The following is a 12,988-nucleotide window of genomic DNA, read 5'->3' on the forward strand; positions in this document are numbered from 1 at the left end:
GGCTTGTTTGCTTTGGGATGGATGCTTTTAGAAAGTGGGTTTTCCACACGATTCCCTGCAGCACCGTGGTACTTTCATGCCAAACAGGTTTTCTGGTCTCCTCTGTGATCTTTCCTAAATGTACTTTGCTGTAATATTATGGGAATGATCACAGCAAAGTCTAGTAGCTTCTGTGCAGGCAGGAAAGTCCAGATTTTCCTGGTCCCAACCACTTGGGTATTATTTTTGGTGCTTCAGGCCCCCGGCCCTGCCATCCATGGACAGTAGGCTTTTGATTTTTTTTAATTGTTAACTGACATACAGATAATGGTATATCATTCTGTCAGTCAGTGAGTGGTTTAAAAAAAAAAAGAACACCCTTCCCACTGTGTGGACAGAGATGGCTGCCACATGACTGGGGCAGGGAAATGCAGGGAAATCCACTACCTGGAAGCCCTGTTGCTGTGTGCTGCACTGGCAACAGGGGAACCATACAAGCCTGTTCCTATGTGGAAAACACTAAGGGTAAAAGTATTGTATGTAAATGAAGTACAGGACAGTGAGTCTTTAAAAAGTATTCATTAACATACTGTAGCATATAAAAGATTATACCATGACCAAACATTTATTTAACATGTAGGCTAAAAAGCACAATAGCAGCAAGATATCCACATTCAACTAAATTATTTTTAAATAAAGTTTAGGAAATGGAGGTGATGAGACAGGGGTATGGAGGAAAATCCATCAGGAAGTTCTCCTATCCTCATCATTTCATTTGGACTTGTGCAAGGCAACTTCCCAGTCAATTAGCAAGCCAACAAATGCTCTACACAACTTTTTACTTCTAAAGGTGGGTGAAAAATTCATGAGAATCAGTAAACACACAACAATACTGTTTGTACTATTATGTTAATGCTGGAGATTAAAAAAAATAAAATAAAACAGAAGCTCAGTGCTAGTTCCCACACTGGCATGCCCAATGAAGAACTTCCATTGAATTCTTGCAGTACAGCTTCAGCTTCTGATTCATTTTGCACTCTTGACACAACAGCCCATTGCCAGTTTGATTGGAGTTCTTTTAGCTAAACTTTATAGGCTTCTGTTATTTACACAAAAAGTTTATTCTTCCTCCACCCAAGCAGATGGCTGTGGAGAAGAATTACGTGCCACATTTTGTAAAAAATAGTACTGAAAAAGCCAAAACAATGTTTGTGAGTAAAACTGTACAGTCTCTGTTCTTCATCTGAATACTTCATGGTTAAGTGTGAAAAAAGCTAACAGAGTTCTACATGCTCCCAAGAACTTAGTCCATGGTCCAAAAGTCCAAGCAGGCAATGAAAGTAGTAAATACATTAGAAGTCAACACAGTGCCAACTAAATGGAAAGGCTTTAAACAACCGTTTTCACAGGAATGGTTGTCTTTCCTCCTAAATAGCACTCTTCATGTAGGGCATAGAACTGGAAAAAAACACCAAGATACATATCAATTAATATTATTGGACTTTGCTCAGCTGAAAATAGGATCAGATACAAGCTAATCAAACTAGAAGCCTTATGTCTATGGTCTACAAGTTTAGACACAGTAACTTATGTAGAATGAATATGAAGTTTATCCCCAGCACACAAACAAAAACCCATAAAACACACACACACACACACACACACACACACACACAACCATCAGCTAATTTCTTACAGAAATGAGTTAACTACAAGGACATGTCTTAGACATTGAGATGAGTCCCTGAAGAAAATTCATTAGCTTTTTTGCAGAACATTCATAAAGCACTAATTAAAGAATGTACAATATAGACATTTTGAAGAAGAAGAAAAAGAGACTGGATTTATACCCCACCCTTCACTACCCAAAGGAGTCTCAGAGCGGCTTACAAATTCCTTTCCCTTCCCCTCCCCACAACAGATACCCTGTGAGGGAGTCTCTGAAGAAAGACATACACTGTCCTGACGTGCACAACCTATAGATTATATACAGTGGCAGTCAAGACATGTCCTTTACATACTCCTCATTCCTAAAACATCTAAAAGACACAAACCTCAGAGCAATCCAGCTTTCAAACCAATGCTAGCACAACACAAAAGCAAATGAAGAAGTCAGGTTTAGGTGTCAAAATGAAACCCCCCCAAAAATTTCCTTATGATAAACAGTTTGCTGATCTTAGAATAGTCAATCTCTTGCAACATTTAAAGCAAAATATTTAATCTTGCTGCTAATTTGAAATATGAAAATAAAATAACATAAAAATTAGAAAGGAACACAATATTACTACAATAATCTGATTATTATCCCACTATCCCTGAGGGTACTTTAACCCCAGGACCAACACTTTGGAAGAGTGCAAAAGGAAGGAATAGAGCTCTCCTCTGTGAACTTTTGCTATTCATTGTTCATAGGGTCTTGCCCAATATTTCAGCGCACACACTATTCCTATACTGCATTTCAGTGACAGTTAGAGAGGAGTGTAATTCCTCCAAGTATTGTGTTGTAATAATTTCTGAATGCCATTATGAGAAAGCCATCATATATAACAGCATCCTTTACATGTAACCCTTCCCTGTAAATAAACCACACAGTGAAGTGCTCGGTGGGAAGTTAGGTGTGGATCAACTTAATAAAACTGCGTACCAAATAGTCTGTACCCACCATTGTTACAGCACCCAAGAACAATGGACTGGAAGAGATTACTTAAACATATTCTAATACTATTCACTGTGTTCTGATAGTATTCTCTAGACAGTTACATTGTGAAATGTTCATGTAAATGAGAAAACAAAGTCACAAAAACTTTGGGGCATTTTTCGTAAAGCTTCTGGAGTGTATTATTCTTATATGGAAAGTACAGAAGAAGAATTCAGTTGCCTTATATCACTATACTGATGGGAACTCATCCCATTTTTACAAGTCCTACTTGGAAAGAAGGTGCAAGCTTTTCACGTATGTCTTCAAACAGCAGAAAGATACTTCAGTTCCTTAGGGTTCCTACTGCCATTTAACAATGTGGAAAATATTTCACTGCTAGAGTAAATTACTGCTTGAAAATGTAGCACTGAATGTACCCCAAGGTGCTAAATGATGCCAGGAGTGAAATTATGAGCAAGTGTGTGGATCCAACTAACACCGCAGTTTCCCCTAGGCAATCAACAATACAGCTGTTGGCTTCTTGTTTCTTAAACTTTTCAGAATTCAAAGACCCTCCCAATTTTACCTTGCTTTCTGAAAGTCTAACCTAGGATTAATTATGTATTCCACAGAGGAATGCATAGAAATCCTTGCATGCAGTCACAGGCATATAACCGGCTGCTGCATGTTAGGACTATACAGTGGCAGTACAAGAGGAATAAGGATCCTCTTATTCCTTTCTACAGCCACAGACAGGGGAGCGACAGCTATTTCTGAACTCTCTCCTTCCCAATTCACACTGTGATGGTGGGAAAATAAAGCTTCCATTAATCTATTTATTCATATTCCACCTTTCTCACGGAGACTCAAGACAGATTACAGAATTTAAAAAAGCAATCATACAATATAAGACATCTAATAAACAATGAAATTACAGGACAATGAGAACCCAACTGCATAGGCAAAGTGTAGTGGAATTACACAGGAAAAGCAAGATGATACCTGGAAGAATCATTGCAGTGAAGTCCTATTCTGTTACAAAGGTGCCTGCCTGGACCATTCCATTCTGCTACACAGTTCTATAAAACACTCTCCTGAACATTCCTGTTTTGCACATTCTGTGGAATGACAGAAGTGTGGGAGCCTTCCTGACCTCCTTGACCAGTCCGTTCCCCAAGTGGGAGCTGCCACAGAGAATGCATGTGAACAGGCAATTGTGGATCTTACCCACTTGCAGGGTGGCACCTTCAGAAGCCTTTGCTGAGATGAGTGATACTGTTATGGCAGAGCATAGCAGGAGAGACGGTCCTGTAGGTATGTGGGTCAAAGGCAATGAAGGGCTTTGCAGATAACCAGTCCCTTGAACTGAACCTGGTAACTGATAGGTAAACTGTAGAGTAACTGCAGATTGAATGTGACATGCCTAGCACTTGATAGTAACCATGCTGTGGTGTTTCACACTTTCCAAGTTGACTTTAAAGGCAGAGCCATTTAAAGCTTACAGTATTGGTCACTCAGTATCTACTGCCAAGAAACCTATCAAATTGGTCACTCAGTATCTACTGCCAAGAAGCAGTCAACCTATCCAGTTCTGGGAGCTTCAGATTTTCCTACCCTGCAAAAATCTGCATACCCTTCAGATAGCTCACATCAATTGTTTGCCCTAAATAAACAGTCATAAATTACTCTCTTGCCATTTGGCACTGCATGAATCAATAGTACTACACTATTTCCCTTGCTTTCTAATCATCTGAATAATTAAGTGGAACACAAATCATCTGAATAATCAAGTGGAACACAAAATGTCCCTTATAAATTGGCATGCAACATTGTGGATTCAGCTGGTATTCTAAAGCTTAAGCCTCAGCTTTGAACCAGTCCTGAAACACAGACAATCGGCTTTTTAACACCATACATCCAGAATGAACAGCATCAGAAAATCAGATGTTTCAAACCCTTGGCATAGGACCAAAACCACCAGTTGCCTACCCTTATTTTAAAATGGTTAAGGGATAACTACCTATGCTGTCCCTTAAGCTCCTTGGAGGACAGATGGGATAAAATGCACTTTACATTGTGATTTACAGACACAGGGTTGGATCCAGACTTAACTGGCAAGTTCTACTGATTTCCTGTTGCAGACCCCCCCCCCCAGTCATTCTTCAGAGTCCCCTGTCCCCTAGGAACAGCATTTCATGGAGATCAGCAGGCTGCAGTAGGACAGGGGAAGAAAGGAAGCTCCATTCCTCTGATGGAACGTTTTGGCTGGATCTAAGCCATATAGCAGGATCCAACTGATGTTAAGGTCTTTAAAATCCTACATCTTTCTTTGAGAATGAATTGTCATAAATGAAGCCAAGCATTTTAGTCTTAATACTATATGATTCTCTGTATTTGTTTTACAGCCCAATAGTATCATCAATATCTCACTATGCTATTTATAGGACAACATGCTTGGAGGCTCCTGTTCACATAAAATGCAAGTTTAAGAGCACTGAAAAGGCAATGCTGCTAAACTTATGACACTGTCAGAAATAATACTTTAAAGCACCCAATCTGCATAGTAACATTTTTAAAAAGTCACCACATGGCTGGCCGTAGGCATACTCACCCTTCAAGATGTAGTCTGTTAATAAGCTTGGCACTTTCTCGCTGTCTTCTTTCATGGCATGAAGAACTGTCAAATGTGGGGAATACAGTCAGTGGAAGAACCAGTAGTTTAGAGCATTACTTTCAATTTAGTCATTTATAAGAGAAAACATGCAGAACACTGCTCTAAACATCATTCACACATACCCTTCCAAACAAAATACACTCTGGATGACAATACTAATTGTACATGGCACTGTTAAAATACTTTCTATTTCTTCCACTTGTACATGGCAAACAACTCCCCTCTCAAGACTACCATCCAAAAGGACTGTATTCTGTGAGGTGCAATACCTAAAGCAGTCACAGAGAGGTGTTACGAGACCACAGTCATACACTGTTGAATGAAAAGGGGGAAAAATCTGAGAAATTTATGAAGAAACTGGGATAGGAGCAGTGTTCCCTCTAAGCTGAGAGTGTGAGCTAGCTCACAGGTTTTCAGCCTCCGGCTCACACATTTTTGTCTTAGCTCAGGAAGGATGGCTCCAGAGCACACTAATTTATGCAGTAGCCAAATCGCTCACTCACGACTTTAATGCCAGCAGCTCACAAAGTGGGATTTTTGCTCATAAGACTCCACAGCTTAGAGGGAGCATTGGATAGGAGTACCCCTTCACATATGCGACTCCTCTCTTATTTTCTCTCCTTGACCTTATTTTCTCACCCCCAATCCCCAGAACTGTTTAGTGGAGGGAGGTAGAGTGCAGTAATATTGGAGCAAGGGGTGGGGGTAAGAGAAGTCAAAACTATCTGGTATTATCCAGCAAATACTCTGAACAGGGGGACCCTGAAGGATTACCAGGAACTCTCATTTTGGGTCTGTGAGTCCCAATGTTCCCTCTAAGCTGTGGGGTTTTGTGAGCAAAAATTCTACTTTGTGAGCTACCGGCATTAAAGTTGTGAGCAAGCGATTTGGCTACTGCATCAATTAGTTTGCTCTGGAGCCGTCCTTCCTGAGTTAAGACAAAAATGTGTGAGCTGGAGGCTAAAAAACTGTGAGCTAGCTCACACTAACTCAGCTTAGAGGGAACACTGTCTGTGACTAATTAGTGAGCTGGGAGGATACCAAATAAATTCTCACCAAAACATTGTACGAGATGTACACTGATAAAAATACATGTTTGGAAATTGAATATCTGAAGTCTAGAAAGGCCAAAGGTTGGGACAGATTTTAACAGAGTTGTTTACTAACAATGTTGCTTCTATAAATAAGGTCAAGTAAGTACTAGACAAGTTTTCTGTAGTGTTAAAAGCTTGTAGAGCATAAGAAGATGCAGAGTGTGATAATAAATTCACAAATAAACCCAGAAATCAAAAGGCAATAGCTGAAAGATTTAGATTAGTATTTGTAATTTAAAACTTTCTACATTTATGGGGGGGGGGAGTTCTGTTTATGTCAGCAACACTAAGTCTATCATATACAAATACTTTGTAACCATGATTCACTCCAGTTTCTTGAGAGCCAATGGCAGTTTTTACAAGTAGGAACTCCAGGAATGTGAAAGATATTCATGCCTACGGGGTTTTATTTCACGCCTATGGAACACTCGTCCCACTGCAAAAGCACTAAGAACTTCAGACTAGGGTCAGAAGCGCTTGTGTGGTCTTAAGAACGCCAAAATTGTGTTCAAGAATTTACAAAATTCAAGAAGCTGGCCAAAAGCATGAGCTTTTGAATTGGTTTGTGAAGTAATTCCAGAACTTCAAACATAATTAAACCTCCTAACTGTAAGAGCTACTTTGACAGACTAAGCCTGTACAAATGTATGCTATACAAGCTACAGGGACTACAGAGGGTCACTGTTTGATACAGGCAAAACAACACAGTTCCAAACACCTGAACTAACACACATTGCTGGGGTTTTTTTAAGTTGGGCCTATTATAAATAACAGCATTCACAAATAGATCCAGGTGGTCAGCCATGTTGGTCTGAAGGAGTAGAACAAAGTTTGAGTCCAGTAGCCCCTTTAAGACCAACAAAGTTTTATTCAAGGTATGAGCTTTTGTCTGCACATACATTTCCTCAGATACACTGAAATGGAAGTTAACAGACCATACATATAGGTCACCCTCTGCCTATATGTATTGACTGTTAACTTCCATTTCAATGTATCTGAAGAAGTGTGCATGCACACAAAAGCTCATACCTTGAATAAAACTTTGTTGGTCTTTAAGGTGTCACTGGACTCAAACTTTGTACTACTGTTCATAAATTTTATGCATACTGTATTTAAACAGTTTTTTTTTTAAAAGGCCACTTTCTTCAGGGCTACACAAAAAGAAATAAACATTTATCATTGAGGTATTGTCCAAATTATCCACATCAACCAGTTTAAATTTGTCTGGATTTTTTTCTCAGGTTGCTTTACAAAAGGAGAGAGCTTATTTTGTAGTTAAGTACAGCCATGCTGAAGAGGGAAATAATGCACTCATCTACTGAAAAGAACACCTCCCATGCAACAACTCTTGGGCATTCTATTTACTGTTTGTATTGAAAATATTCAGGTCTAACAGCTGAGAGAATCTAATGTTCTAAATAAATTGTTTGAGGTCTGCCTCACTCCAGTGTTACCAGAGAGAGTCAGGAAGTCTGTTACTGAGACAGGGATCAAGTTTCAGCTAGTCTGTGGAAAACAACATCGTTAACTCTTTACACAGAGGCGTCCTCTGAAGCTTTTACGTACGGTGAACAGACACTTGCAGTTGCCTTCTCCTTGCTTTAAAGCAACTTGGCTGTGACTGTTCTAAGCACTTTGTGCATAAGATTTGTCTACATTCAGGCTTAAGACAGGCCTTGACAAATTTTCTTTGGACCTAGGAGCCAGCTCCAAAATTAAGGTGCCCAGAATTGAATGTTGCCTTGAAGTTATAACAGGTCAGGCTCTGCTCTAAGAGGTAAAAACACCAATTAGTTATGAAGAGCAGGGCCTTTCATGCAGTTGGCCCAAGACCCTGGACTACCTTTCGGAATAAGGAGCAGAGTTGCCTCTTCCTCACCTTCTGTCAGATGGAATGCAAAACATTTTGTGCATGTGAGGATGTTTTCCTGAAGAGGCACAGCCCAGGAAAAACTTGAAAACTCACAACCTCTTAGTTCCCTACCTCTACAGTAAATAAGCCCATATACGTGTCATATACACACATTCTTCCCCAGTTTCTCCCCACCTCCATCTTCTCTCCCCTTTCTTTGTCATCATCCTTGTCTCAAATGATAGATTGTAGGCTCCTTGGGACAGGGATCTACCTTATTGTGCTCTGAAAAAGATCCTGCACATTGACTGTGTTAGTTAAAAACTCAGCATTTGATTCAGCTGACTTTAAACAAAAAACAAATTGGGCCTATCCAGGGAGATAGCCATATAAGTTTGTGTCAACAAGAACAAGAATTCTGTGGCACCTAAAAGACATGTGTTGCAGCACAAACTTTTCCAGACTCAAGCCTCTTTTGTTTAAGTTAATGTTGTAAGGCAGGCCAGCTGCTACCACTAGGCTGCTATGTAACTAGAATGGAAGTAACGTAAGAAAATACCCAAGAACCATTGTTTAAATCAAGCACAGAGTCCTTTTGCTGAGGGGGATGGCCCCCAGCAGTGATTCAATTAGTACAAATCATAATTCTGTGCATATAATGTGTACACCAAACCTGAATATAAAAATACTCACAATTATTTGTGCTCTGAAGGATTCCAATACCACTAAAATTAGTATCAAAGACTGAAAGATTTATTGCTTCTTCTCCGGGCCAGGTTTCTGGCCTCCCTGTGGGGAAGGACTTTTGCCTACTCCACCAAGCACACTCACCTGCCTGCCTCCAGCTTTCCCTGGCTGGGTCAGGAGAGAGAAATTCCCAACAAAGGCAAAGGATGCCAGCAGCCATTGAGCTCTGTTTGCACCAGAGCTCATATCCTTGCAATAAATTAGCTCTGTGCTAGAACCTAGCAGTTTGAAAGCAAGAAATTGCAAGTAGATAAATAGGTACTGCTTCGGTGGGAAGGTAACAGCGTTCCGTGTGCCTTGGTGTTTAGTCATGCCGGCCACATGACCACGGAAACGTCTTCGGACAGCGCTGGCTCTTCAGCTTTGAAACGGAGATGAGCACCGCAACCCTAGAGTCGGATTCGACTAGCTTTCGAGCAAGGGAACCTTTACCTTTAGAAGTTTTGCAGGCCATTCCTTTTAAGCGCTGACATTTGCTCCTCCTCTTTGTAAACTCTGTAAGGGCTTTTCAAGATTCAAATCTTTAGGTGCCACAAGAAACTTCAGGTTTCCTGGCAGCTGGAATTGTTGAGTCCCGGGCTAAAGATGTTATGATTTTAGCAGAATTAGGATATTTGTTTCCTTTTTTTCACTATTGCTTATTTAGGAGAGTTTTAATGGAGTCCTTAGGAATCAGACAAAGAACTGGGAGAGGTTGGTCTAATTATGTGTGTTCTTGACCTTTGCATTCCAGGCTGATTAGAACTAAACATAAGTTAGTTCCATTGATTAGGATGTTATTGATATTAGTGCCATGGAGTAATGCCAATTACATTCAAAGACGCCGTGGGACACTTGATCAGGAGGATATGAACCATTATTGACTTATTGAGTTTATCTGGACAAATACAAGGTGGCTGATCAACTCCAGGCATTTTAGATTTTGGAGCAGAAAATATTTTGCTCACCCTGAGATAAATTCTTCTGAAGATTTACTATAGAAGTGTCCTCTTGATGGCTCTCTGGATATCCCAGCAAAGTAACACAGAAGACTACCTTTGAAAGATAACACATGGGCATTTACTTACTTTTTGTTAGTGTTTGGAGATCATCAATGGATGGAGGTCCACTTTTCTTCTCATAAGGAATAACGGTTGTCAAGTACTGCCAAATGAAAGCCACATTTACTATATAGTCTTTTTTACACGGAACATCATTTATAGAAACTAGATCAGCAATTTTTGTGCACAGCTTCAAACACACAGTCCTACAAACATATATAACTACATATGTGCTTGCCCTGAGCTCCCATTTTGAACCAGCTGGAGTTTCTGGATCAGCTTCAAGGGTAGCCCTGCATAAAGTGAGCTACAGTAGTCCAACCTGGACGTGGCCAATGCATGGATCACTGTGGCTAGGTCATGGGAGGAAAGGTAGGGAGCCAATTGCCTGACCTGCCAAAGATGGTAAAAGGCAGACCTGGCAACATTTGTGACCTGGGCCTCCACTGAAAGTGAGGTGTCCAGGATCACGTCCAGGCTCCTCCTATTAGCGTTGGTGTTAACAGTGTCCCATCAAGGGTGGGAACCAGGGGTCATTTCGTAGAAAAAGAGCTAGGGGAACTCATTCGCATAACTCATTAGCATATGCCACACCCCCTGACATCAGGGGCCCGGCAGTGGACCTGCAAGGCCAGCGGGAGTGCGAGGAAGCCCCGCCAAGGCCCTCCCTGGCCCCAGGCAGGCAGGGGTGGGGAGAGGCGGGGGGGGAGCAACTTACCCTCCCTCTTCTCCTGCCTCCTCCTGGCTGAATGAGGGTTGGAAGCGGGGCGGCCGGAAGCAGGGGGCGGGGCTTCATCATGTGCCCCGCCCCCCTGCACCTCACCCGGGGGAACTGTGTTCCCCCACGTTCCCCCCCGAAATGACCTCTGGTGGGAACCTAGATTCTCAATTCCATCCCCCTGTGGCTCAGGCATAGGGCCTCCATCTTTGATAGATTTAATTTCAGTCGACTCTGTTTCAGCCAATCAGTCATGGCCTCCAATGCCCTGGCCAGGACCTCTGCAGTGGTATCTGAGTGGCTGGCCATCAGCAGATATAGCTGGGTGTCATCAGTGTACTGGTGACTGCCTAGCCCAAACCTTTGGACCAGCTGGGTGAGAGGGCGCATGCAGATGTTAAATAACATAGGGGAGAGGATCGCCCCTTGAGGGTCGCCGCATAACAACGGGTAACACTGTGAAACCCTCTCCCTAAGCGTCACTCTCTGTCCCTGACCTTGGAGAAAAGAGATAAGCCGTTGGCGAGGCAGTTAACATAAGATCATAAGTGACCATGTCAAACGCTGCTGTCAGATCAAGTAACAGCAGCACTGACCTGCCCCAGTCCAGGTACCTCCAGAGGTCATCCATGAGGGTGACCAGCATTGTCTCCATCCCATAACCAGGGTGGAAGCCGAGTGAAATGGATCCAGGGTAGAGTAATCAAAATTACTTCTATCACAGAGAGCCACATTTGCAATTCCTATCAACCAAAGGAGCCACATTAGTGTATACTGTACACTAACCTAAGCGCACACAAACAATAATATATAACTATAACATATAACCCTTTTAGCAGAGTAACTCTGAACATGTATGGTTCTCTGTCCCCACTACTGTTGAACCTTAGCCAGCCTTTGTGTATCTTGAGAGACGGGAAAGACTTACAAGTCAGTTATGATACAAAACAGTATGCAAGATTTCAAGTTCTCTTTAGTAGGTTGGATGTTAAAAAAACAAGTAAATGCTTCTCTATGGTAAAAGTTCCCTTCAGGTTTTACTCTACTTCTGCAGGAGAAGGGGCAGTTAGAACCTTTCTCTTTGTTAAATTTTCTACTTGCAAGAAGTTAGCATTCAGTAGTGGTATGCCTCATTTCCCTCACCTCATTCAACTCCATATGTTGCTCCAGTCTCATACATCAAACTCCTACATCTCCACAACCTTGATATAATCATCATGGGCAACTTGTATTGTGTTTTAAAAATAAGGCGGTTTTATATTAGGCCCACAATAATGATCAAATTATTCCCATTTCTAAAGAAACTGCTCACTTCCCTGGAACATTGGGTGGGTACCATGGGAAACTGTGTTTGGAAGAGCCACATGTGGCTCCTGAAACACTGAGTATAAGGTTTAGTGGCATATTATAAACCTAGGAATGCCTAGCCTTTATGCAGCAAGCCAGCTTTCCATTCACTTTGCACATTTGGTTGTAGAATCATGCATGGAGCTAGCTGTTTCTTTGAAGTTTCCACTGATGCTGCTTGTGCTACTGAAAAGACTGCTTTTAAGTTTTACAGTTTACTCTGAGCAGTGACTTGCATCCAGAAGTTTTTTTGACTGTGGTCCTTTTTTTATTGCACATATTCTCTACATGTGTAAAAGATAAAATCCTGTCCTTATATATAAAGCCATTATCGCGTCCAACATTCAATGCGCACCAACAGTGGTTGGCCGCAAGAACTGCCAGTCAGAAGACACTGGCTGGGTTGGCTGGCTGCTTTGCGGAGTCCCCAGCCGGAGAAGCCCCACAGAGTCGCAGTTTCCCTCCCCCTCACCAGTCCTGCACTTCCTCTGGGCCCTTCCAGGCCCACAGTCGTCAGTCCTCTCTTCCCCCCCTCTCACCAGTCCCGTGGCTTCTCTGGGCCCTGCTAGGCCCAGGGTCGCCGCTTCCTTACCCCCCCGATCCTTGGCTGCGGCTTCTCTGGGCCTTGCCATGCCCAGGGTCGCCGCTTCCTTCTCTTCCCCCCCCCAAACTGTCCCCACGGCTTCCCTGGGCCCTGCTAGGCCCAGGGTTGCTGCTTCCTTCTCTCCCCAATCCGGGAGAAGCTTTCACAGGCCCCTCCCATGCTGCTTCTTTCGCCCGCCCCCCCAGGAAGCTGGATGGCTGGGAGAAGTTTTCACAGCCCCCCCCCGCCCCGCTTCTCCCACCCGCCCAGGAATCTGGACCGATGGGGAAAGCTTTCACAGGCCCCTCACCCACCC

The 12,988-nt window shown here is 42.4% G+C and overlaps 1 protein-coding gene across 1 annotated transcript in view; it reads right to left on the reverse strand.

Annotated features, from left to right (window-relative positions):
* Positions 1–568: 568 nt before the first annotated feature.
* FEZ2 (fasciculation and elongation protein zeta 2) overlaps positions 569–12,988 on the reverse strand; it is a 43,001-nt gene continuing 30,581 nt past the window's right edge. The window contains exons 6-8 of the mRNA XM_015423316.1: positions 10,052–10,127; positions 5,229–5,294; positions 569–1,437 (exon numbers count right to left, since the gene is read on the reverse strand). Coding sequence (XP_015278802.1) covers positions 1,421–1,437; positions 5,229–5,294; positions 10,052–10,127 — 159 coding nt within the window. The 3' untranslated portion in view covers positions 569–1,420. The remainder of the gene's footprint in view (positions 1,438–5,228; positions 5,295–10,051; positions 10,128–12,988) is intronic.

Source organism: Gekko japonicus, unplaced genomic scaffold, assembly GCF_001447785.1.
Source record: "Gekko japonicus isolate JY-2015 unplaced genomic scaffold, Gekko_japonicus_V1.1 scaffold574, whole genome shotgun sequence".
Classification (NCBI taxonomy): Eukaryota; Metazoa; Chordata; class Lepidosauria; order Squamata; family Gekkonidae; genus Gekko; species Gekko japonicus.